The following is a 25767-nucleotide window of genomic DNA, read 5'->3' as shown; positions in this document are numbered from 1 at the left end:
GGAAATAAAATGTGGCATCTTAGACTTGTGATGGAAATATAATGCACCTGTACATACTGTGGGTATGTTTATTTCTAAAATTAGAAATATATCAAAGTCAGTATATATCCTAATATAGAGCTGTCACACCTGGGGGAATTGCCAACATTTATATTTGAACTATTAGCTGAGAAAGATGTCAACTGAATGAATTTATTAAATGCCAGTTGAAGTTAAGACACTGTTCATTTGTTTAAAAATAGAACTTATGAAAAGAATTTACTGTGTAAGCAAGCACTCTCTTCTTCCCTTTTATTTTTACGTCTTCTTGAACTCAAATTTGAGAACTTCTAGTACATGAAAATACAGAACAGTCTAAGTTTCATATCTAGGAACCCCGGGCTAAGAAAAAGGCATGGTTTGAATCTTTCTGGATCTGCAGCTAACATGTTTCCATCCAGAGATGGAAGAAGAAAAGATCAAACCATTAAAACGATAAATGACCAAAATCACTCTTCCCTACTATTTAAATATAAAAATAAAAATTTAAAGACCAAGATTCAGTGTTATAACTCTTTCAGTGGGACAGCATTAATTTTGTTGATGTTAACACCTCCAAAGCATAATCCCAGGTTCTGAGCAACGTGTAGCATTTCCAAATGTGAGCTTAAATGTAATTCTCTATTATCTATCACTAGATTTGTTAAACCAAGGCCCCCTTCCCCTTCCCCCTTCAGATTATAAGACTCATCCATAAGAACGTCCTCCTGGTCAAGTGTCTGTGTGTTTTCAGAGGCAAACCAAAGGCAAAAGGGGCCACAGCTTTGTCTGGCTTTGTTCATTACTGTATTCCTACCACTAAGACAGGGTCCAACACATAGCAGAAACTCAGATGTGAATGAATAACTTTTCTCAACCAGTTCATTGAAGGGAAATTTTAGCGTATCAGGATTTTACCTGTACACTGAAAATATTTTTAACAGACATGCTTTCACCCTTTTTTTTTCAAACTGAGGTTATAATTGACATAAAACTTTATATTAGTTTCAGGTGTACAATGTAATGATTCAATATTGTACACACTGCAAAATGATCACAGTAAGTCTAGTTACCATCTGTCACCATAGAATTTTTTCCTTGTGATGAGAACTTTTAAGACTCTCTGAGCAACTTTCAAAAAGGCAATACAGTGTTAGTGATTACAGTCATCATGCTGTCCATCACATCATCATGACTTAATTATTTTATAACTGGACCTCCTTCACTCATTTAATTTACCCTCTAACCCCCTTCCCCTCTGGCAACCACCAATTTGTTCTCTGTATCTATGAGTTTGGTTTTGTTTTGTTTGTTCATTTGTTTTGTTTTTTAGATTCCACATGTAAGTGAAATCATATGGTATTTGTCTGTCTGACTTATTTCACTCAGCGTAATACCCTCAAGGTCCATCCATGTTGTCATGAACGGCAAGATTCCATTCTTTTTTATGGCTGAGTGGTATCCCATTGTATGTATGTGTGTGTATACACATATACACCACATCTACTTTATCCCTTCATACATCAATGGACACTTAGGTTGTTTGATTTGACCCATGATTTGATATAGCTGAATTCATGTAACTATGTTACAAGATTCTATTGTAGGTGTTATTTTGGGTGTTAGACTTTCCTTTCTTGTCAAAAATAACCAAGACTTGACTGTATAATTATATTCTTTATAATGCTCCCAGGTAATATGCTAAGTGCAATCTCAAGTTTTATATCACCATGAAATTATCTCTTGCAATTTAAAATTCAATATTGAAGACAATATATTTTTTACTTCAGTGGATTGTAACCAGGGATGCACCTCCGAATTACCGAAAAGAAACTTCTGAAGATACATGCCTACTCCTAGAAACAGATTCAGTGGTGTGGATAGAGCCCAGGCTTATGAGAACCACTGCTCTGCTGCTACAGAGCCCGAGAACATAATGTAGTTAGTGCTCTTCACACAGCAGCCGCTCAGAAAGACTCTTGTCACCTTACTATTCAGCAACCTCCAAATGTGGTGGAGAGGAAATCTTCTGTTTTTTATACTGAGATGAGAGTGAAACTTCAGCTCCTCCTCTGCTATTCTTCAGGTAAAAGCAACATATCATAGAAAAATAATATTTCAACAACATCTTAACTGTCCCTTTCTCTACCACCAACTGCGTACTTTCAATTCACGTTTCACCACTATCAGAGAAATCTTCCTAAAGAACAACTCTGTGAGTGATGTGACGATCACTCATGGCTGAAAAACAAACTTTGATTCCCTAGAGGCAAAAAGCTGGACTACTTATCATGGTGTTCAAAGTTTTCACAATCTGACCTCACTTCACCTGTTTCCAGTCCTATCTTCCCCACTCTCCACCTCTTCCTCACTGTCTATCTCGGGTCTGTTTTTCCTCTCTCTCCCTCCCTCCCCCCCCCCCCCCACACTCTCCAGCCTTACTGAAACCTTCTGGATTAGCTCCATTCCTATTTGTTTGCCTTCTCTGGGCTTGCAAAGCACTTACCTTATTTCCTACCCTTTCCCTTATCTCTGCCTACTCATCCATCCTTCATAATCTCAGTTCAAATGCCTTCTCTACATGAAGGCTCCCCTCTGTTGCCCCACTTATAACTATTATTACAAGAACTGACCACAAGGCTGAAAGGAAACTTAGAGATCCTCTATTCAGTCCAGTGGTTTTTAAACTTTTCTGTTAAGTAACTGAATTCTTATAAAAATTTTCAAGGAAACTTGATACTACATTCATTTAAGTCTTCAGTGTTTTAAGAAAACCTAAAATACTGATACAGTCTAGTCTCATTTAAAAATAGGAAAAGGAGGTCTACAGAGAGAAGTGACTTGACCAATGTCAAGTTAGTAACAGATCTGAGGTACACTTAGGCACTCATTCATTTAGCAAATATTCACTGAGCACCTACTATGTGCCAGGCACTTCTCTAGGCCCTTGTTATACAGCAGTGAAGAAGACGACACATTGTTGATAATGACCCCTACTCACATGATGCTTACATTCTAGCCAGGAAGAGAGAAATGTTATGAACTAAATATATAGTATGTTGATTATAAATAAAAGATACAATAAAATGTGTAGTATGTTAGTGATAAGGACGAATAAGAAAAAATAAAACAGCAATGAAAAGAATATGACAATTTACACAAACTAGCTAGGGAAGATTTCCTTTTGCCAGGTCACTTTTGAGTAAAGGCCTCTAGCCATGAAGACACATCTAAGGAAGAACATTTCAGGCAGAAAAAAGCCCATGCAAAGACTCTAACAGGGAGCTTGCCTGATATGTTCACGGAAAGCAAGGAGGCCAGTGTGGTTCATGTAGAGAAAATAAGGAAGAGAGTAACAGAAGGAGGAAGAGCTCTAGAAACTAAGGGAGAGCCTCACTGTTTAGAGACTTTAGCAGGAGAGTTTGGAGTAGCTGAGTCATAAGATTTGACTGCTGTGTTGAAAAAAACCTGCAGTGGGCCAGGGATGGAAGAAAGGAGAAGCTTATGCAATAACTCAGAAAAGATGATAATGGCTTAGACAAAGGAGGCAGAAGAAAATATGAGTAAATTATGGGTATGTTTTTAAGGAATATCCAACGAGATTTTTGAATGGACAGCAAGTGGACTGTGGGGGAAATAAGGCTTCAAAGCTCAGTTTCTGGCCACTGGAAGACTGCAGTTGCCAAAACTGTGATAGATTTGGGGTAAGGGGATATCGGGAGTTACTGAACACATTAAGGTGAACACAGATGGCGATAGTTTGGGGTAGGGGGAGATCAGGAGTCACTGAACACATTAAGTTTGAGATGCTCATTAGCTATCCAAGTAAAGATGTCAAAATGGTATGACTGTCCTGGAGCTGAATACACAGTCCTGAAGCCCAGGGTAGAGGTCTGGGCTAGGTATATATATTTGGGAGTCATTAACATATATTTGATATTAAAGCTACAGATATAAAAGGTAACAATGACAGAAGCTTGGGGACACTCTACTATTTAGAGGTAGGGGAGATGAGGGAGAACTAGCAAAGAAGGCTGAAAAGAGGTACCCAGAAATGCAGCAGGAAAATAAGGCAAATGTGGCATTACCCTGAAATTTAAGTAGGAGTACTTCCATGAGGAAGGAATGAGCAACTGTGCCAAATGCTGACAACAGATCAGATAAGACGAGGTCTGAGAGGAAGACGACAGTTGATTTAGCAGCATGGACATGACTGCTGATTTTGAAAGAAGAATTTTCATGCTGTGGTAAAGGTGAAAAAGAAACAAGCAAAACATCTGATCAGATGGAGTTTAGGGGAGAATGAGGGGTGAGAAACTAAAGACAGAAAGTAATTTTGTTGTGAAGGGGTCAAGAAAAGATTTTTGGGGTGATGGAGAGACTGTTGTTTAAGAAAAGCAGTGCCTTTCTTATTGCCCAGAACATTCCATTTTGTATTGCAGTTAATTTTGTACAACTCTGTGTCTACATTCATAAACCAGTTACCCACTTGAGGGGAGGAACTGTATCACACAGCTTCTACAACCAACTGTGACTGTGAACAAGTTACTTCACACCACTGTGGGATTTCAGTTTCCTTTTTCTGTAAAATATCGGGGGAGTCTAGAGATCTGGTAATTCTGAAGATCCACTTTAGTTCTGACATTTTATTACTCCATAGCCTCTCTGAGGCCTCTGAATAGTGTTTGAGGAACTGAAAACAAAAATCACATTAAGGCTACATTTAAAAGAGAAGTCTCCTCCTCAAATTTTTATATAGTTTATTGAAAGTAGTATGTAAAATTACCAGATATTCAGAACAACCTGGAAACTTTATAAAGTCCTCCAAAAATTCAATTACACTTATTACACTTTACTAATAAAAGGTTTAAAAAAAAAGAAAACCTATACTAATATTCTGGAAACATTTTTTTCTTATGGCAGTAGGATATTTAAGCAAACAGACTTTTAACACAAGTTCCAAAAAGTTCATCTTAAAATACACCAAAACTCCATGCTCTTAAAAAAAAAAGACAACTACCTTTTGCTGTTAGTAAAATTTAAGACAATATGATAGAGGTCAAACCTCTTATTTTAAACTACCCTGATTTAGACTATGTCTATTTTTATTTGATATTTCTTATTTATCTATAAAACAAATTAAAGGCCCTACTTACAAGGAGATTAATAAAAAAGCTAAGTATTATGGCTTTCTTATAAATAAATGCATTCAATATAAATTCATCATTGCTTGTGGACCGATGACTTACTTGGCTTGACTTTTTGCTGTAGGCCTGAATCACAGAAGGCTCAGCCCCGAAGATTAAAACCCAGCAACGTGAAAAAAATTCACCTTGCTATTATTTTTGCTCTTTAATAAAAAGAACCAAATATAAACAGAAAAGTAGGGGAATTTTAGGACATGTTAAAGAAACAAGAACTTCAATGTCTCTTAATTACATTGCTGGTCAAAATAGAGAAATGAAGAAACTAACGTTAGCAACTAGCCCTGAAAATCCACAAAAAATTGACTTAAATTGCTTGTTATAGTGCCAGGACACATAATGTGTTCTGAAATACCTATCCAAAAAGGGGGAATAAACAAACATACTAATACTACATCCATACTCAGCAATAAAATGAAATTAACTATTGATAAATACAACTTGGATGACTCTTAAAAGCATTATGTTGAGTGAAAGAAGAAGCCAGTGTCAAAAGGTTACATACTATATGATTCCATTTACATGACATTCTCGAAGAGACAAAACCGTAATGATCAGTGGTTGTAGGGGATGGATTGGGGGGAGGGTGGGACTGACTATAGGGACAGAGCATGAAGGTGATGGAATTGTTCTATATCCTGATTTTGGTGGTGTCTACACAAATTTATACTTGTATTAAAGTTCATAGAATTGTACAGCAAATAAAGGAATCAATTTTACTTTATGATAAGTTAAAAAATAAAACAAAAATTGTTTTTAACTCCAGTGGCCCAAAAACTCATTACTCCAGTCCATAATCATTAGAAAATATCAGACAAAATCAAATTGAGGGACATTCTACAAAATACCTGACCAGTACTCTTCCAAGTGTCAAGGTCAAAAAGGACAAGGAACCATCACAGATTTGAAAGGAGATATGACAACTAAGTGCAATGTGTGTATCCTGGGTGGATCTTGGAACAGAAAAAGGGCATTAGTGGAAAACCTATAAAAATCCTACTATAGTTTAACTAATGGTATTATACCAATGTTAATTTCTTAGTTTTGATCATTGTACTGTGACTATATAAGACGTTAACATGAGTGGAAGATGGATGAAAAATATACAGGAACTCTCTGTACTATTAATGCAATTCTTCCGTGAGCCTAAAATCATTTCAAAGTAAGTTAAAATGCCAGAATCTTTAAGAAAAAGGTTTGCAATAATTTCATAAAGCAAAAATACATTTCTTTCTCTTTCAAAAACAAACCAATGCCATCCTGCATATTTTGATAACCCCGGCGTAAGTTTGATTACCTAGTGTAGGTCTTACCCACACTAAGATCATATATATTATCTGAAAGGGATAAAACAGATTCTACCATAAATTATATGACTTATTAGCTGTGCTCACTGTCAGTGTATATGTTTATAACTTTAAAAATTCTATCAACATTTGATTTTCCAATTCAAGAGTGAAGTCTTTCCAGGAATTCCCTGGTGGTCCAGTGGTTAGGACTCGGCGCTCTTACTGCTGGGGCCCCAGGTTCAATCCCTGGTCAGGGTAATAACTAAGATCCCATAAGCCATGTGGCATGGCCAAAAAAAAAAAAAAAAAGAATGAAGTCCTCCTAAAGGAATTTCTCATAAATTCTACCTCCTAATATTCTTATTTAAAAAAAAAAAGAAAAAAAAAACTTCAATGGCCTACCAGCACCCACAGAGTAAATTCCAATACAAGATATTTTTGCATCTTGACTTTGGTCTATCATATTATAGCCTCACCTGTGACCATGCCACCTTCCAACATTCACCCTATAATCCAGTTTTGCTGAACTTATTAATTGAGGGCATGTCATGCTTTCTCACTACACACTTGCTGGCCTTCCCCACCTGGGGAATCTCTCTTTCACCATTAGAAGGAAGAACTGGTCACTTCCTCCTTTGTGCTCCCACAGTATTTTATAGTGATCTAATAGATAAACGAATCACATTGTTTATCCATTCATACACACATTTATACACTGCTAAAATATGCAAAGCACTCTAGGTTTCGGGGACCTAAAGGTGAACTGATTTCCTTTATAATTCCTCTTGCCTACTCTGCTGGGAATATCTGGTGAAGACACTCTTTTTTGTTTTTTCATCACTTATTTACATGTCTCATTGGTCATTTATTTCAGGCGGATAGCATTCCTGACCCACAAGAGTGTTTAATAAATAGTTGCTGAATGAAAACATTTGGAGGTCCAACTAAATACTGTCTCCATCATAAATCTGCTTTTTTCTCTTCCACACAGTCCATGCCATTCCCAGGTCATTTCTGCAAGTCTAAATTACACAAAAAGCGAGGCCCCTTTCTCACTTTCCTGAACAGTCCAATTCCGATGAATAGGTTCATTAGGCTGGGTCTGGCAGCCCTGTTTAATGGTCAAGCCCACAGCAGCAAAGCTCTGCATTTGTTAAGAGAGAACAGCTTCTGGATTAGTCCCAGTGCTTGCACCTGAACATCGCATTATGTTAAGTCTACAAATAAAATTAGAGACAGAGAGAACAAAGGAGGACACTCCCCAATAGATTAGGACTGACTATCCTAATCAGTGGCCCTTTCTTTCAACTTTCGTCTTCTGTCCTCTTCAGGCTTTTACTTATACAGCATCCTGTCAATAAACTTCTCAAATTAGAAACAAGCTGGTAAACGTTTCAGTAAAGAGGAATATTCAAATAAAATATTTAGACTACAGGCTTTATTTATTCATGTTTCACAACACCATTCAGACAAGCAATTAATGACGTTTTAAACTCATAATTTACTCTCATCACAAAGGACACATTTTAGCTACAGCCAAACTGCTCTGCTGCTCTTCTCCCATACTTGAAACCATACCACTGGTACAGATGAAACTTGAAATTTTTTAAGTATTCTAGATTTATTTATTTTATGAAATACTTCTTGGACATATACGATGCTCTAAGTATTTTAATGTTCTCAAATTTCTATCTCCAGGTCTCGCTCCTGTACCACAGACTCCTCTATCAAACTTGACAACTCCATTCCAATGTCTGATTGGCAAACTTAACATATCCAAACCTGAATTCCTGATGTTCCCTTCAAAAAGTACCCTACCCACAGTTTTCTCCAGTCATCTTGGTGGCTATTCAATACTTCTAGCTGCTCAGACCAGAAACCTTGGCTTTCCTGACTGTCATATACCTACATCCAATCTGTCTGGAAATCCTGTTGGTTCAATGTTCAAAATATATATAGAACCCTATCAACACTCAACTTCATTGTTACTGATATCTCTTACCTGCATCAATCACTGAGGTAGTCCAAGCAGCCTGACCTATCTTTTTAAATGGATTACTTCTGATTGCTGCTTCTCTCTCCACAGTCTACTCTCAAAGCAGCAATCAGAAGTAATCCATTTAAAAAGATATGTCAGATCATATCACTCTCCAGCTTCAAAACCCTCCCATAGTGCCTCTTTTCACACACACAAAAAGTCTTCGTAACTGTTAAGGACTGCAAGATCGTACCCTGCCCCAGCCTCTGTGATTGTATCTCTTCCTACTTCCCGCTTGCTCCCCCTCTTCTAGTCGCACTGGTATCTCCCTGCTACCCCATGAACACATCAAGCATTCCTCCCCCCCAGGTCTTGCACAGCCTGCTCTCACTGCCTTTTCTGTTAGATATCCCGGTAGCTAACGCCTTTACCTCCCGTGCTAAATTGCTGCAGTAATAGCTACTAATTTGTTTAAAATTCTCTGTGTGAAACATGACTGACTTTGCCTCTTCTCCCATTAAGAGGCGGAGTCTACTTCTCCATCCCTTAAATGAAGAATTGGGCAAGTGATTTCCTTTGGCCAATGGATTAATAATAAATAAAACACAAGCAGAGGCTTGAAAAGCTTAGGCACACAGAGGCTTACCCTCTCTTGCTGCTAGGATCCCTTCTGCCACCACAGAGTATGAGAGCCACACAGAGAGGTCCCAGCCATGTAAGTGAAACCACCCTACATTACGCATCCAGCCCTAGCTGAGTCAGCTCTGAAGAAGCAGCCAGTGCACCCACAGAATCATGAAAAATAACCGCATAGGTGATACATATAGTTGCTCAAAAATTATGACCTGCTCATTTAAAGCAGGGATTTAAAACCATTCTCACCCTAGAATCCTATGCCCTTTCTATAACATCCCAAACTTTTAAAACCCCATAAATATTTTGAACTTTAGAATTTAGTTTGAACCACCCTAGAGACATCTCCCAAATTTAAGGATACTAAAATAAGCATGTGTAATCTGCTACACAGATTAAGAATTCAGACAATTACAAATTAGAGAAACAAGTCCCCAGGATTTACTGATCTCTCTGCCTTGGCTCTTGCTGTTGTTTCCCCACCATCCTTTCACCCCATCCTTCAAGACTCTGCTAAAGTTCATCTGAAAGAAAATAAGAAAAGTGAGGAAATCTTTAAAAAAAAAAAAAAAAAGAAAGAAAAAAGAGGATGTACTTTACCAGACAATAAATTATCTCAAGTAGCTAAATGTAGGAATAAATAGATTAAACAGAATAGGATATTGTTTAAAAAGAGATCTGATGCAAACTATTATTATAGAATGGATAAATAACAAGGTCCTACTGGATAGCACAGGGAACTGTATTCAATATCCTGGGATAAACCATAATGGAAAATAATATAAAAAAGAATGTAAAAAATAAAAAATAATAAAAAAATAATAAAAAAAAAGAATGTATGTGTATCACTGAGTCAGTTTACTGTAGAGCAGGAATTAACACAACACTGTAAATCAACTATACTTTAATAAATTTTTTAAAAAAGAGATCTGATACTACCAAAAACAGAAATCTGATACTATACAAACTTAGGTTATAATAAAAAAGGCATCAACAAAAACATTAAATCCTATTTTGTCTGGAAAAAAAAAAAACCCACAGAAGGGAAGAGGGTTCATTAGACAGTATTAGCTAACAATTTCAAACCACTGCTAATCTTTAAAAAAAAAAAAAACCTATATCACATTATTCCAATTAGATTTAAATGTAAAAAAAAAAAAAAAAAAAAAGGACCAGAAGAAAATATAAACATTTATATACTATTCAGTAAGGAGTGTCTTTCCATGTATGACACAAACAGCAGAAAAATAAGATATGGAAAAGAATGACATTTGACTACATAAAAATCTAAAAGCACCATAACCAAAAGTAAGGCAAAGGATAAACTAGGGGGAAAATATGACAAATTTTTTTAAAAAGAAACAAAACCTAGTCTTAGGTTTGGCTTACCCAGGCAAAAACATTTGTTGAAACTCAACAAATGCTTTACAAAAAATAAAGTTCTTGCTCCATTTAAAAAACCAACTAGAAATCTTAGGCAATATACTGTGGCTGTATAAGGAAGGCAATGCAATACGGAAATGCAGCAGTGGGCTCATTCTCAAAGAAAACAGCCTTGTCCTCTTCAAAGGTTGACCAATGAACATCCAATTGTTTTAAATTGAAATAAAATGTTTAAACTAAAAAGATTCATGGATTTAATTTTACAAAAATTGTACCTCAAAAGGAAAAAAAATGAACAAATATTGAAACTATAGTCAGTGATAAGCATGCTAAAGTATTTAGATGGAAATGTGCTAATGCCTGCAACTTACTTTTTTTTAATTAATTAATTAATTTTGGCTACGCCCGGTCTTAGTTGCAGCGTGCAGACTCTTAGTTGCAGCATGCATACGGGATCTAGTTCCCCAACCAGGGATTGAACCCAGGCCCCCTGCACTGGGAGCATGGAGTCTTACCCACTGGACCACCAGGGACGTCCCTGCAATTTACTTTAGATAGAAGGATAAAAGTATGGTAAAGCAAATATTATAAAATGTTAATGATAAAATCTAGATAGTGGGTGTGTGAGTGTTCATTATAAAACTTTAGCTTTGCTGCATGTTTAAAAACTTTCGTAATAAAATGTGGAGGAAAGAAAAAACTATTATTAATTGAATCAAACACTCTTATTAGAAAAATGGGCATTGGGCATGAAGAGGCACTTCACAAAATGCGGCCAAATACAAGAGATGTCCATTCTCACAACCTCAGAGCACAGAAACAATACCATTTTTCACCTATTAGCAAAGAGTAAAATGATTAGAGAGGGTATGGGGAAATAAATGGTCTCATACTCTATTTATGAGAGTACAAGAATAGCATTCCAGAGGCAATTTCACAACCAAAAGGTCTTTTTTTTAATCCATTTAATTTATATTTTTTAAAGATTTATTTATTTATTTATTGGCTGTGTCCAGTCTTAGTTGCGGCACGCGGGATCTTTTGTTACGGCGCGTGGGCTCTTCATTGCAGCACTCGGGCTTCTCTCTAGTTGTGGCACACGGGCTCCAGAGAGCACGGGCTTTGTAGCTGCAGCATTCAGGCTCACTAGCTATGGCGTGTGGGCTTAGTTGCCCTGCGGCATGTGTGATCTTAGTTCCACGACCAAGGCTCAAACCCGCATCCCATGCATTGAAAGGCAGATTCTTAACTACTGGACCACCAGGGAAGTCCCCAAAAGGTCTTTATGTACCTTTTCAGTCTCAGTAATTTATTCTAACAAAACAAATAACATATACAAAGATACAGAGAGAAATTCAGTACCATTGTTCAAAATAGTAAAAAATTGAAAACAAACTGTTACATAAATTAGGTGTTACAGAAACCGTATCTCATTATACGGAGCGTACCATATTATTCAGCTGTTAAGAATGATTATCTATATAAAATGTGTACCAAAAAAAAAACTCCACAATATATTTACATGAAATATGCAAGTTAGAAAACAGTATGTATCACTGCACAGTTGACATTTATACATATATGGTCCACATTTCAGTATCTGAAGTAATGATCAACTGAAAGCTAACAGTACTTGTGCCGGTTAGTAAAATTTTTATGATTTGTATTATTCATCTGTGTTATTTGGTATTTAAGTAGCTTCTATGTGCCTGGCACTCTTCTGTAGACTCAGGATATAGTCAGTTTACCTGTGGACTCAAGTAAACAATTCGAACACAGTCCCTGCCCACATATGAAGGAAATCAACAAAGTGACAAAGGGTGACCAAGAAAACTTACTTTAGATAAGGGAAGGCCTCTCAGAAAACATGACAGCTGCTTTGAGAACTGAATGATAAGGTGGCAGTCATGTAAAAGTCTGGGGCAGAATACTATCAGCAGAGGAAGTTGTAGGAGCAAACAAAGGCAAGGCAATAGGAGGAAGCACCATGGCCCTTAGAGGGCAGGGAGGAGGGAAGAAGTATGAAAAGTGGCTAAAGAAGGACTTACGGGGAACGTGTATTACCCTCAGGAAAAAAGATCAAGCTAGGTTCATCCTAAAAAACAAAAACCCTTTACCACTACTCCAATCATACAGGCAGACAAAATTATGAAAATCTGTCCTTGCTAAGTGCTTGACATACATACCTCATTTAATCCTCATGATAGAGCTATTAAAAAGCATTCAGGGACTTCCCTGGTGGTCCAGTGGGTAAGACTTCGCCCTCCCAATGCAGGGGGCCCGGTTCGATCCCTGGTCGGGGAGCTAGATCCAGCAGGCACGCCGCAACTAAGAGTTTGCATGCCGCAACTAAGATCCTGCATGCCTCAACTAAGACCCGGTGCAGCCAAAATAAACAAACAAATAAATAAATAAATGTGTTTTTTTTAAAAAAAGAATTCAGAAGACTTCAAAGTAAAACATTCTTGGGACGATTCTCCAAAGACAGTCCACAGAACAGATGCATGAGAATCATCTAAAGACATACACATACATACACACACACACACACACACACACACACACACACACTTCTGAGTCCTACACCAAAGACTCAAATTAGTTGGTCTTAAGTGAACCCAGGATTCTGCAATATTTACTGCCCAGATGACCAGAAATTAGTATAGTGACAAACAGACCTTTGTACCTCACCAGGCAGCTCTGATTGCACCTGTATGTACACAGTCCCACAATACCATATCTAGATTAAGTCAATGGGTTCACATCTGTATTCAGTAGATCCTACATAGGGAATCAGCAAGGTGTGTAATACATTTTTCAAATATTTCACAGATCTAAAGAAGATTTTTATCTTAATTCAAGCTTTTCTTAAAAAAAAAAAAAACTTCCGTTATTTGACACCCCAACTGTCACATACACCTCAATCCCTTCTACCATCCTTTCTCACTCCCTTCACAGCCAACCTTCCTCAAAGATTTGTCTATACTCCATTTCTTCATTTCCCACCCTTCTTTGACTCATTCTCGGCTATCTCATCTAATCCTGCCTGTACTATGCCACTAAATCTGTTCTAACTAAGGTCAATGACCACACTGGGCTAAACCCAATTAACAGTTTCAGAACTTGTTTTGTTAGACTCATAAGTCTCATTCCTGGTTTTCCCCCAATGCTGCACTACTCTTCCTCAGCTTTCTCTGCCCCACTTCCTCTATCTCATGACTGAAACACTGGATGTCCTAAAGATTCCGTTGAAAAGCCTCTTTTCACTCCAGACTCTCCCTTTGGCAAACTCATCCATTTCTACGGTTTCAACTAACAAGTCAGAATATAAAGGTAAAAATCGCCTCTACTCAATTACCCTTGACAATTCCCTTAAATTCACCCTTTAACTACATCTTACCACATTAACAGGCCACACTGGCAACCAATATATCATCTGAATAAACATAACTGAACCACTTATCCTTCTGACACTCAAGCACCAGATTAAGCAGGTAATTTATATTTAAAGGGTACATTGTATAAAAAGACACATTTTTTTTTTTCTTACTTCCACTCCATTTCACCTCCATACTCCCTGGCTTGAAACACAGCAATGTCTAACCACTCTGTTAAAGGTAAAACTCAAAATCCTTAACATGATCTACAATGCCTTATATGGTCTGATACTTGCCATCCTCATCTCCCATCACATTTCACATTAAGCCCTCACACCTTCTTCCATTTCCCAAAGCATAATACCCTTTCTTTCCTGCTTTGGAGCATTTGCATAATGCTACTCCCTCAGCCTCCCATCACTTTCCATCCCTCTCTTTCTCCTAGCCAGTGCTTACCCATCCTTCAAATCCCACTTCAGTGTCATTTCCTTAGGGAAGTCTTTTCACTACAGCCGCCTTTCCACCTACTCTGTTAGTTGTCTCCCTGTTCTGCATATAACACTCAAACACACTTTTTACTTGTTCAATCAATGTCTATCTTTCCCACTAAGAGGTAGGCTTCATGAGGATCTTGTCTGATTTTTTCGTTGTTACATCCAAAGCATCTAAATATTGACCAAATCAAGTAACTTCAATCTCCTTACAGATGCTTTTTACTCTCTTACAATTTGCATATCCAAATACAAATTCAAATTTGCCTTTTTAAAAAATTATGGTAAAACTAACCATTGAAGTGTACAGTTTAGTAGTAACAAGTACATTCATATTGTTTTGCAACCAATCTGCAGAATTCATTTTATCTTGCAAAACTGAAACTCTGTATCCATTAAACGACTCCCTATTCCTCCTCTCCCCAGCCCCTGGCAATCAACATTCTATTGCTGTCTCTATGATTCTGACTACTCTAGTTACCACATGTAAGTGGAATCATGGCAGTATTTGTCTTTTTGTGACTGGTTTATTTCACTTCGCATAATGTTCTCCAAGTTCATTCATGTTGTAGCATGTGTCAGAATTTCCCTCCTCTTTAAGGCTGAAAAATATTCCCATGTCAGTGTACGCCACATTTTGTTTATCCATTTATCCACTTATGGACACTTAGGTTACTTCCACCTTTTCGCTACTGTAAATAATGCTACTAAGAACATGGGTGTACAGCATCTCTTTGAGACTGCTTTTAATTCTTTGGGGTATACAGCTAGAAATAGAATTGCTGGATCATTTGGTAATTCTATTTCTAATTTTCCGAAGAACCACCAAACTGTTTTCCATAGTGGTTGTACCATTTTACATTCCTATGAACAGAACACAAGGGCTCTAATGTCCTCAAATCCTCACCAACTCTTGTTATTTGGCTTTTTGTTTTTGGGGTTTTTTTGATAGTAGCTATCCTAATGAGTGTGAGGTGGCAGATTTGCTTTTATATAAACTTTATGTGCTTTCTTTTTCCTACAAACTTGTAAAAAGCCCTCTTAAAATATGCTCCATGAACTAGCAAAAGGCAATTTTAGAAGGTATTGAAAATAGAAAAGAAGAAACAGTCTTTCAAAGCAGGATTTAAGGGACAATAAAATTGTGGTTCAGGGGACTTCCCTGGTGGCGCAGTGGTTAAGAATCCACCTGTCAATGCAGGGGACCCGGGTTTGATCCCTCGTCCGGGAAGATCCCACATGCCGCGGAGCAACTAAGCCCGTGCACCACAACTACTGAGCCTGCGCTCTAGAGCCCGCGAGCCACAACTACTGAGCTCGCGTGCTGCAACTACTGAAGCCCGCATGCCTAGAGCCCGTGCTCCGCAACAAGAGAAGCTACGGCAATGAGAAGCCCGTGCACCGCAACAGAGTAGCCCCCGCTCGCCGCAACTAGAGAAAGCCCACGCACAGCAACGAAGACCTAACGCAGCCAAAAAAATAACTCAGTTAATTAAAAAAAAATTGTGGTTCATGTGAAAGGGCAAAAAGAACAAGGAGAATAAATAATGAAAAGGCATTCCCACTCATATCTGAAATTTCCTGATGCCAACTGCCTGCATGAAGTTTTGAATTCCTTAAGCCTATGTTCGGCCTTCCATCAGGATGCTTCCCCTCCCGCTACCTGCCACCTGTTTTCTGGGACAGACCCTTCCCATCATACTCTTCCTTTCCACTTCAGCTCTGTGACTGGGTCAGTGCCTGCCCTACTCAGGGGATGGCTCAGTGGCAGGGCCCCATCCTTCCCAGGTAATAGGGTCACTGGGTCCCTTGTCATAGGAAGGTATCAGTGATAAGCACAGATGTTAGGAAAGCTGGGGCAAAACAAATCCCATCACAACCTTGAAAACTTGAATTAAGTGTTTAATTAAATCTGGAAACAGATAAAAAGTTTCACACAAAGCAATATATCAACACGTCCTAAATCAGAAATGTATCCTGATCTTAGGATTTTGAACCCAAAAGAAACTTTAAATTAAAAGATTAAACTACAAGTAAAGATTTAAGACTATCTAGAAGACCCTCTGGATCTAGAAGTCACTAAGTACCTCCCTAGACATCTAAAATAAGGCAAAAAAAAGGTTCAAATCAAAGGTATTTATTTAATAGTGAATAGTTTGCATTCTAAAATAAAAGACCTATTAAGATTTGTAAACACACACCCAACAGACACGCAAAACTCATGAGACAGTTGTTATTGTTATTATCAAAATTCAAGTCATGTATGCTGGAATTATTTTTCAAAGAACAAAATGTTTTATACTTACAGTTATGAAAATGAACCCATGCTTAGAAAGTAAAAGGGAACACTAACTACCATTAATCCTAAAAGAATCACCATTCTAGCATTAAAAAGGCAGATACCACGTGATAACAAAGTTTAAGTGCAGGCTAAATATTAAACTAAAAATTTCTTTATATAAGTTCATTCCATAGTTTTAAAAATGATATGATAATTAAACCATTAAAGAAGGTTAGAAAACAGAAATATACCTCTAATTTTATTGGCTCTTCGCCCCAATACTTAGGAAAGGAGCAAATAGACCATGAAGTATTTTGAAAGTTATTTTCCTTAAACAGTATCTCAATAATACTGTTTTTTATATGGCAATGTACCTTGCATACCTAGATAAGCATTTGCATTTTCACCATTAATAGTCTGCTTCAAATCACACAGCATACATCAACTGTGGAATACAAGATATAAATGTAGGAAAAAATAGTTCAGAAAAGTCACAATCTCATCTACTTACTCTGAAAAGGTTAAACAAAACCTAATATTGAAAGTCTATTATCATGTTTGTCATGCGACACTTTTGAGAAAAATAACTCAGAGAAATATTTGAATATTTTAAATCATTAACATTATTATATTTGAAAATCTCTCCATGACCAAAACATAAGGTCCCTAAAGTGAAGGGGGTAGGGGTTCAGTAGATGCGTCAATTCGTTCTCTTCCTCATCCTGGATATCACATTCAGAAAGGATGCATGACTGTGATCTCAGAATGAGGCTTCAGCCCACTTCTGCTTTACCGCTAACACAAACTTCCAGCGCTAAATGGCGACCCCACCCCTCCAGACTCCTCAGGGAAAACAAGCGTGTAAGCCATTTACAACATTAGGCTGTAAGCAGCTCATCTGCTGGGAAAGTTTTATTCTGCAGAGTTCTAGACAGAACCATTTCCTGAGTTGCAGAGAGCAAACAATTTTTTCACACCCACCATTTCATTTTGATTCAAGCTAGTTTACCAGTTTAATTTGTGAGCAGACTGCCCTTCTAAATAAATAACCTATAATAAAAGCCAAGTTATTTACATAAATACAAGGCAATTATATGAAGGCAATTCTTCAAAGCATGGCGAATTTCTAACAATAAAATCCTACTCTATAAAAATGGGAAGGGAAAGCCACTTTCACTTAGGAGGGAAAAAATGATGGGGTACACTTTCACATATTTTTCTCTTTTTTAAATATTCATCTACATTTTCTTCAAAACAAGTTTTTTTAAATTATTATTTATTTACTTATTTACTTATTTATTTATTTATTTTTGGCTGCGTTGCATCTTCGTTGCTGCGCGCAGGCTTTCTCTAGTTGCGGTGAGTGTGAGCTACTCTTTGTTGTGGTGCACTGGCTTCTCATTGCGGTGGCTTCTCTTGTTGCAGAGCACAGGCTCTAGGGCTGGGGGCTTCAGTAGTTGCGGCATTCGGGCTCAGTAGTTGTGGCTCACAGGCTCTAGAGCACAGGCTCAGTAGTTGTGGTGCACGGGCTTAGTTGCTCCACAGCACGTGGGATCTTCCAGGACCAGGGCTCGAACCCGTGTCTCCTGCATTGGCTGGCGATTCTTAACCACTGCGCCACCAGGGAAGTCCTCACTTATTTTTCAAGAAATGTAACTCTCAAGGATATATGTATAAAACAGGATAAAAAATACAAGAAAAAAAATACCACCTTACAACAGGCATACATGCCACCATGTTTTAAAAAACACACTCTTTGATATGAAATTTCTAGAGAAAGAAGTATGCCATCTAAAAGGCATTCCTGAATTTCTTTGCAACATTTTAAAGCTACTGATTTCATTTAAATTCCGTTTATTTAAAAGCCCCAGAAAAAGTTCAAAAAACAAACTAATTTCAACTTTCTATTTAATGAGCATAACCACATATACCAATATGGAAGAACCATAATCAGTTCTATAATAGTTAATTTCAAGTGGATCAAGTTTTATTATAATTTTTGAGGATTTTAGTTCTAAGTTATATTGTCCACAGGGTGGCAGTCTCACCGTCTTAATTTTGTCTCTGAATTCAAGGTACAATTTCAGTGTTCAAAAAGACACACACACACACAGGTGGGCAATAATAATTTACTGTCTGACCAACAATCGCAAAAATTGTCTGCCCTTTCCAAAAAAAATCTATGCTTCGTAACTTCCCTATTTCTTTGAGAAGTATTTACTCCTGACATCTTAAATTTTTCCTTCAATGCACCTCTTCTATCTAATCCTTTATATTCTTTTGCCACCACCCTATTTAGGGAGACGCTAGAGGCAAGGAGAGTTGTTAGATTATTACTGTACTACAAAAGACCCCCCAACCCTGGTCAGTGTGGACACCACAGACACAACCCTTCCATCCCCCAGTTCATCCTGCACACTACTGCCAAATTAATTTCATTAAAACTTATCATATTACCAGAAATTCCTTCTTTTAGCTAAGTAAACTCCTTACTCCAAAATTCAAGGACCTTCACAATCAGAACCTTCCAAAATCTCCTATCTAAGTGCTCTGCATGAGTCAAGGGGATTTAGGAAATAAACTTCACTTTGAATATACCTTGCAACTTCCTGGTTTTCATTCATTCATTCATTCAAATATTTTCTGAATGCTCACCAAGTGCCAAGCACTGCTCCAAGTGCTGATGATACAGAACAGGGGAAAAGTCAAAGTCCCTGCTCCAAAGATATTCTCCTGACAGGACAGTCTCGGGTTGAGAGCTATTAGGGGAAGGGGGATAAACCCCCAGGTACTTCCAGCTCTCTGCCGGTAAGGGATACAGCTCTTCCCAAGTATGAGCCATCAGAAGCACACTAGGGGTTGGGGGGATGATAAAAAGACATCAGAGGAGATCTGCCAGCCCTGACATTGTCTGCTACAGACCGTAGCCTATTCTTGCACTCTTACACTATACTACTATACTACTACTACTACTGGTCCATTCTTATACTATTTGTACTCTCAGCTCAGCCAAAATGTGCTAGCAACTGTTTAGGGACCTCTGCTCCTGCTTGCTTCCTTCTTATAGCCTTGTCTCCCGCTCAATCATCTCTACCAGCAAAGCATAACCAGCCTTCCAAGCCAATCTCAAATGCTGCCTCCTAGAGGCCTTTCCCCATTCTCTTCGCACAAACCCAGACGTGACATTTTAGAGACCCTCAAACCCGTGTAACCCTTGGCTTAGTCTCCTCTGAGCATTTATCACACTATGCACTGTATCATAATTATCTGTATACTTCAACCTCCTTCGTCTGTTATTTACTGAGCTCTTGCTATATTCCTGGACTATCTAGGAGCTAGAGGTGCAGTGTTAAATCATTCCATTATTATTTTTAAATATTTAATATACAAATGATAAACGTAAAATGTAGACAAAATATTCTATATCTTTTGATTGCCTCGATCTTTTTTTAACAGTTTTGCTGAGATATAATTTACATACCGTGAAGTTCACCCACACAAAGAGTAGAATTCAATGTTTTTTAGTATATTTACAGAGTTGTGCAACAATCATCATAACGTAATTTTAGGACATCTTAATCACCTTAAAAAGAAATCTTGGGCTTCCCTGGTGGCGCAGTGGTCGAGAATCTGCCTGCCAATGCACTGGACACGGGTTCGTGCCCTGGTCTGGGAAGATCCCACATGCCACGGAGCAACTAAGCCCGTGAGCCACAATTGCTGAGCCTGCGCGTCTGGAGCCTGTGCTCCGCAACAAGAGAGGCCGCGATAGTGACAGGCCCGCGCACCGCGATGAAGAGTGGCCCCCACTTGCCGCAACTAGAGAAAGCCCTCGCACAGAAACGAAGACCCAACACAGCCATAAATAAATAAATAAATAAAATTAAAAAAAAAAAAAGAAACCTTGTACCTACATTAGCAATCACTTCCCATCCCCCGTGTCGTCCTCCCCCACCCCAGCCAATCCTAGGCAACCATAATCCATCCTCTTTCTCTACAGATTTGTCTATTCTGGGCATTTCATATAAATGGAATCATACAAAATGTGGTCTTTTGAACCTGGCTTCTTTTGTTTAGCATAATGTTCTTGAGATTGATCCATGCTGTGGTATATATCAGTACTTCATCCCTTTTTATTGCCAGATAATATTTGATTGTATGGATACACCGCATTCTATTCATTCATTCCTCAGTTGACAGACATTAGGGTTGTTTCCACTTTCTGCTTATGAATGCTGCTATAAACAATTGTGTACAAGTTCTTGCGTGGACATGTTTTAATTTGTCTTGGGTATATACCTAGGAGTGGAACTGCTGGGTCACATGGCAACTCTATGTTTAACATTTTGAGGGAAGTGCCAAACAGTTTCCCAAAGTGGCTGCACCATTTTACATTTCCCCCAGCAACCTATGATGGTACCAACTTCTTCATTACTGTTTGACTCTTACAGAACAAGAGTGATCTCACTACACAGTATCCTTACCCTCATGGAACTTATATTCTAGTAGAATAAGACAAGAAATAAACAGGAACAAACACGTTTATTTCAGATAAGAAAAAGAAGAAAATAAAACAGCATAAAGTAACCAGACAGTAAACAGAAAAGGGAGTCTCTAGTGAGGGTAGACAGAAAGGCCTCTCTGATAAGGTAACGTTGACAGGAGTGAGATGTGCAGAGCTGGAGGGGGAATACTGCAGGCAGTGGAAACAGCAAGACATAAGACTGAGAAAAGAACCAGTATGGCACATTCAAGGAACAAAAAGCAAGAAGCCAGTGCAGCTAAAGTACAATGAAGAGGGAGAGGAGGGAGGAGGTGGCATTGGGGAGCCAAGCAGAGGCTAGACAATGTTAGGCTCAGAGACCACGGTAAAGTCTTTGGATTTTAAAATGCCATCGTCATTTTCCCATCCCTTGTATTTCTTTACGTACAGGTGTTCATCTATGCAAACGTTTACTGAACTGTCGTACATCTTCTAGCTGCACCTAATAGTAACAAATAGTAAAGAGACTATTTGCGTAATCCACACCACTCATTTAGTATCACTTTATTTTGTGGCTCAAGAGAGAACACATAAAACAACTACCAATGGCGTTTTGGAAGCAAGGCACAAGCGTATGAATGAATCCTTACAAACTTATCACCTAGTCCTGACCAATTTAAGGTGTATGCTTCACCAACAGTAACTAGCAGCTCTGTCTTAGACGATTTCCAGCAAGAATATCGTTGCAGATCACTCTCATTATCTAAACCTAGATTTCATTCTTTTAAATGTTAATTGATTTTCTCCACTCCATTGGTTAAAAATTAGTATCTAATTGCTAAACATAAAACCCATGGGCACAAAATATTCTACATGTTTCTATATTGTTTGACTCATAAAAAAAAAAACAAGAATTTTTCACATATTATGCTATATTTAGTTTCTTCAAAGAGACAAAAAATGTTTTAAAAAGTCTAGTGACATAAATGCCATAAAACAACTTGTTACCTAGTCAGAATTTATCCAGTTAAAATTCCCTTTTTACTATCCCAACTTGATCCCCAGGGCTCTCCCTCCAGGCACTGTGTGCTCCCACCCAGCCAGGCTACTAGCCAGCCTCACGCTTGTTGCCCCAACCTCAGCTTTCTGATACACATTCCCCATCAGGAGAAATCCAACCCGTTCTTCAAGGTCCAGGGCAAACACTCTCCTTTCCTTGTCTGGTCTCTAGTCCTCTTCCCTGAGTAGAAGTGACTTCTCACCTATGTGCTCTTGAAGGAATTCTGCAACTCAGATGCTGCCCTAGCCAATTGTGCCTGGTACACAACAATATATAAGTCTATGTCTTGGACAGAGATATTATCACCAAACTACTCCTCTCAGCATACCCTCAAATATATATAAAGCTATTTGCAATTATACCGGGTGCTCAGTTGAAAATCACATCCATTTTAGCACAATTTGATACCAAGTCGTCAGAAAATGCGAGGTCAAGATTGAAGCTCTTCTGAAGGCAATTAAGGCAGAAGGATCTTTCCTTCCTTCCAAACTCAGGCCTAATTCTTTAGTAAATGGTTTCTGAACAATGACACAATCCTCTATTTAAATGAAACTTTTCCACTCTTACTACCGACACAAGAATTGCTCAACAATTCTTTTAGCTCTCAATTTGTGAGTGGTATGTATTATCAAGAATTTATGGCTCTAAATCCAGAGCACAGAGAAGGTGAAAGATCTACCACAAGGTCGTACAGCTAATCAAAAGGGCCAAAATATGACTCCATTCAGGATTCTCTCCACAACCTCCTAACATGAAGAACCTGAACATCAGTTAACTTCCAAGAGTATCTGATGATGCTTGGTGTAGAGAAAACGTTCAAATATTTGAACTAATGAAGATGATCTAAAACATTTTTAGTTGTGGAAGTTTATTTACAATGTGAACGTAATTCATCCTTAATCATACCGTCCACATTAACAGATTATTTCTAAATTCACTGTGCAGTTAAAACTATCAAGCACAGTTTGGGAAGGCACATACTAACAACGAATTCTTCTGCTCTCCGTAATGGCACTGACCAGAGACCCGTCCACAAGAGCCACTTTTTCCTTCTTCATTTGTTCCCGGAGGCCCAACAGACTAAACATTAGAGCTCACCCCATTTTCTAATTTCAGCTTGCATTTAAGATAACGCTTTTGTTTCATTTACAGCTCACATGCTGCTGACACAGCTGCCCCTTCTTTGTAATAAACACAGGGCTTCTATATTTAAAAATACAGTGAAACTTTGTTATAACATCCCCTCCCCAGTCTCGGGCCAATTTTCTCTCTTCCAAGCCCCACCTCCACCCCAGGATTTTCTATCCGCGGCGCTCAAAACGTTAGACCCTCTTGGAAAGTCACATTTCTTCTTTAAAGACATCTCATCCTAGTGGTATTTTTCTTCTCCACAGCGTGTGTGTGTTTTGGCGGGGGGGGGGGGGGGGGGCAAGGCGTGGGCGGAGAACGGGACGGACGCCCTTCCCCAGAGGCCTTCCCGAGCAGAAACACTCAAGTCTGTGGCTCCGGAGTCTGGGGTACTTTCTGAGAACTACAGCCGGCGCCCCCGATGTCAAGTTGGGATGACCTCGCAGGCCGGCCTCGGGGCGGGGCTCGGGCGCCGCGGGAGCCCGGGGTGGACACGCGGCCAATCGGGCTGCCGCGGGCAGCTGCGCGGTCGGGAGAGCGCACCCGCGGGCACCGAGGATCTCCGGACCGCCCTCGGCGCCTCCCCGCGCCCCCCCTCCCCCGCCAGGGGGCTGCTTTGTGTCGGGGGTGTTTCTAGTCAACACCCGGCCGAGACAACAGGGCTCCAAGCCGGGCGCGGGCTCCCGGGCGCCGAAGGCAGGGGGCAACACGCCCCGCTTCGCTTGGGACCGTCAGAAGGGGCCGGCCGAGGAGGAGGGTGTGGGCCCGAGGGGAGCACTGAGGGCAGATAAGCCGAGGCCAGAGTTAATCATCACCTCCCGAGCACTTGGAAAGGGACGGCCGGGGGCCGGAGGGGCGGGAGGGCGGCCCCAGGGAAAGTGAAACTCCTTCCCCGCCGCTCAGCCCCACAGGAGCAGAAGAACCCCGAATGCACTCGCTCCTCCAGCCCGCCCGGCGCGGCACTCGTGTCTCCCAAAGCCGCAGCCCAGTTCACGGCGTCACTAACAACTACTCTAACGCGCGTTTTCCACGAAATCACCTGGGGTAGGGGGCGGAAAAAAGAGCCAGAGCCACTGGAAATAAAAATGAGTTAGTCCCCCCCCTGTCCATTTCTAAAAAGGTTACAGCGTTCCCATACCGGGAGTCGAACCCGGGCCGCCTGGGTGAAAACCAGGAATCCTAACCGCTAGACCATATGGGAAGTGCTGCTGAGAGGACTGCGGTGACTCACCTGACAAGCGCAAACGCCGCCGCTTCCCCAGCTCCACCGCCCACCGCCACTCCAGCCGCCGCCGCCGCCTCTGCGCCACCCGAGTCGCTACCGCCGCTGCCCACGCGCTCGCGAGCCAGGGAACGCGCCCGACCCGAGCGCGCGGGCGTCCGGGGGGCGGGGCTGGGTCGCTCCGCCGCCTCAGGAAAGTTCTGAGGCCAAGCCAAGCGACTCTCGGCTCCGAAACCAGCTGTTTCACCTCTTTTTTTTTTAACTCCGCCAACGGCCCCCAGCCTACAGGTCCGGGCTGCTCTGCTGGTCAAAGTGCGTGCGGACTAGTTGGCAAAGTTGAGGGCGGCGACGTCTCTGGGAACAGCTGTTTGCATTCGGGGCGGAGGCGGCGCGCGAGCTCCTCGGCCACGAGCCAGCGAGCCTAGAAGAAGGGTGGACGTTCTGGATCTCAGGGAAAAAGAGAGAAGGCGGGATGACGCGGGGATGTGAGGCTTGAGCTTCCCGTCCCTCAGCTCAGGTCCCGTCGCGCTTTCGCCCCTTCTCGGTGACCTCAACCCGTTTATAGCAACCCCACCTCTCCGGAGCCGGGAGTACCGCCCCTGGAGGGGGAGGGGAAGGAGAGGAAATTTCGAACGCGGATTGAGTCGTCTGGGCACCCGTAGTTGGGAACCGTGGAACACTGGTCCTGGGGAAGAAGGGAGGTGTCCGGGCTCGGAGGCTGCGGTGGGCCTCGCGGTGAGCTGGGCTCCGACTCGCCCCGCGTGGGGAACGCGAGCCTCAGCCGGGCCCGGAGCGACCCGCGGAGCGGCTGGTCCTGTCATGTGAGTCGGGTCTCAGGCTCTAAACAACGAGGTCTTGTTTCTCCGGGCGGCCCTTTCCCCCTCCGGGTCTCTCGCTCCGCCACCACCCCTCTCCCCCCGCCCTCGGCCGGGGGGCGTGACGGACGCTCCTTTAACTCGCTCGGGGCCGGCAGCGGACAGGCGGGGCCGGTTTTATGGGCGGGGTGGGGATGCTACCCCGCGGAGCGCCCTGGGGGCCTGGAGCACGGGCTCTGGTAGGGAGGCTGGCGGCCCCTGGAGGTTGGACGGCCGCCGCAAAGCGACGGAGCGCTCCCGCCACCTACACGGTCGGGGGCCGCGAGCATCCTTCTGGTTTCCGTAGCGCTTGAACCGTGGGGTATTGTGAAATTGTAGGGTTGGGCCGTGGCCACCGCTGCCTCC

General features: G+C 40.6%; 2 protein-coding genes and 2 non-coding genes across 5 annotated transcripts in view; 2 read left to right on the top strand and 2 right to left on the bottom strand.

Moving 5' to 3' along the window:
• ELF1 (E74 like ETS transcription factor 1) overlaps window positions 1-25426 on the bottom strand; it is a 104845-nt gene extending 79419 nt beyond the window's left edge. For both annotated transcript variants that reach the window (XM_059902557.1, XM_059902561.1), the window contains exon 1: window positions 24557-25426. The gene's annotated coding sequence lies outside the window, so the exon portion shown is untranslated. The remainder of the gene's footprint in view (window positions 1-24556) is intronic.
• TRNAK-CUU (transfer RNA lysine (anticodon CUU)) lies at window positions 6697-6770 on the top strand. The gene has a single exon. It is a non-coding gene; the product is annotated as a tRNA-Lys (tRNA).
• TRNAE-UUC (transfer RNA glutamic acid (anticodon UUC)) lies at window positions 24455-24526 on the bottom strand. The gene has a single exon. It is a non-coding gene; the product is annotated as a tRNA-Glu (tRNA).
• WBP4 (WW domain binding protein 4) overlaps window positions 24633-25767 on the top strand; it is a 33770-nt gene continuing 32635 nt past the window's right edge. The window contains exon 1 of the mRNA XM_059902562.1: window positions 24633-25368. Coding sequence (XP_059758545.1) covers window positions 25367-25368 — 2 coding nt within the window. The 5' untranslated portion in view covers window positions 24633-25366. The remainder of the gene's footprint in view (window positions 25369-25767) is intronic.

Source organism: Balaenoptera ricei, chromosome 18 (assembly GCF_028023285.1).
Source record: "Balaenoptera ricei isolate mBalRic1 chromosome 18, mBalRic1.hap2, whole genome shotgun sequence".
Taxonomy (NCBI): Eukaryota; Metazoa; Chordata; class Mammalia; order Artiodactyla; family Balaenopteridae; genus Balaenoptera; species Balaenoptera ricei.
The sequence above is the reverse complement of the archived record's forward strand: the minus strand, read 5'-3'. Positions and strand labels throughout refer to the sequence as shown.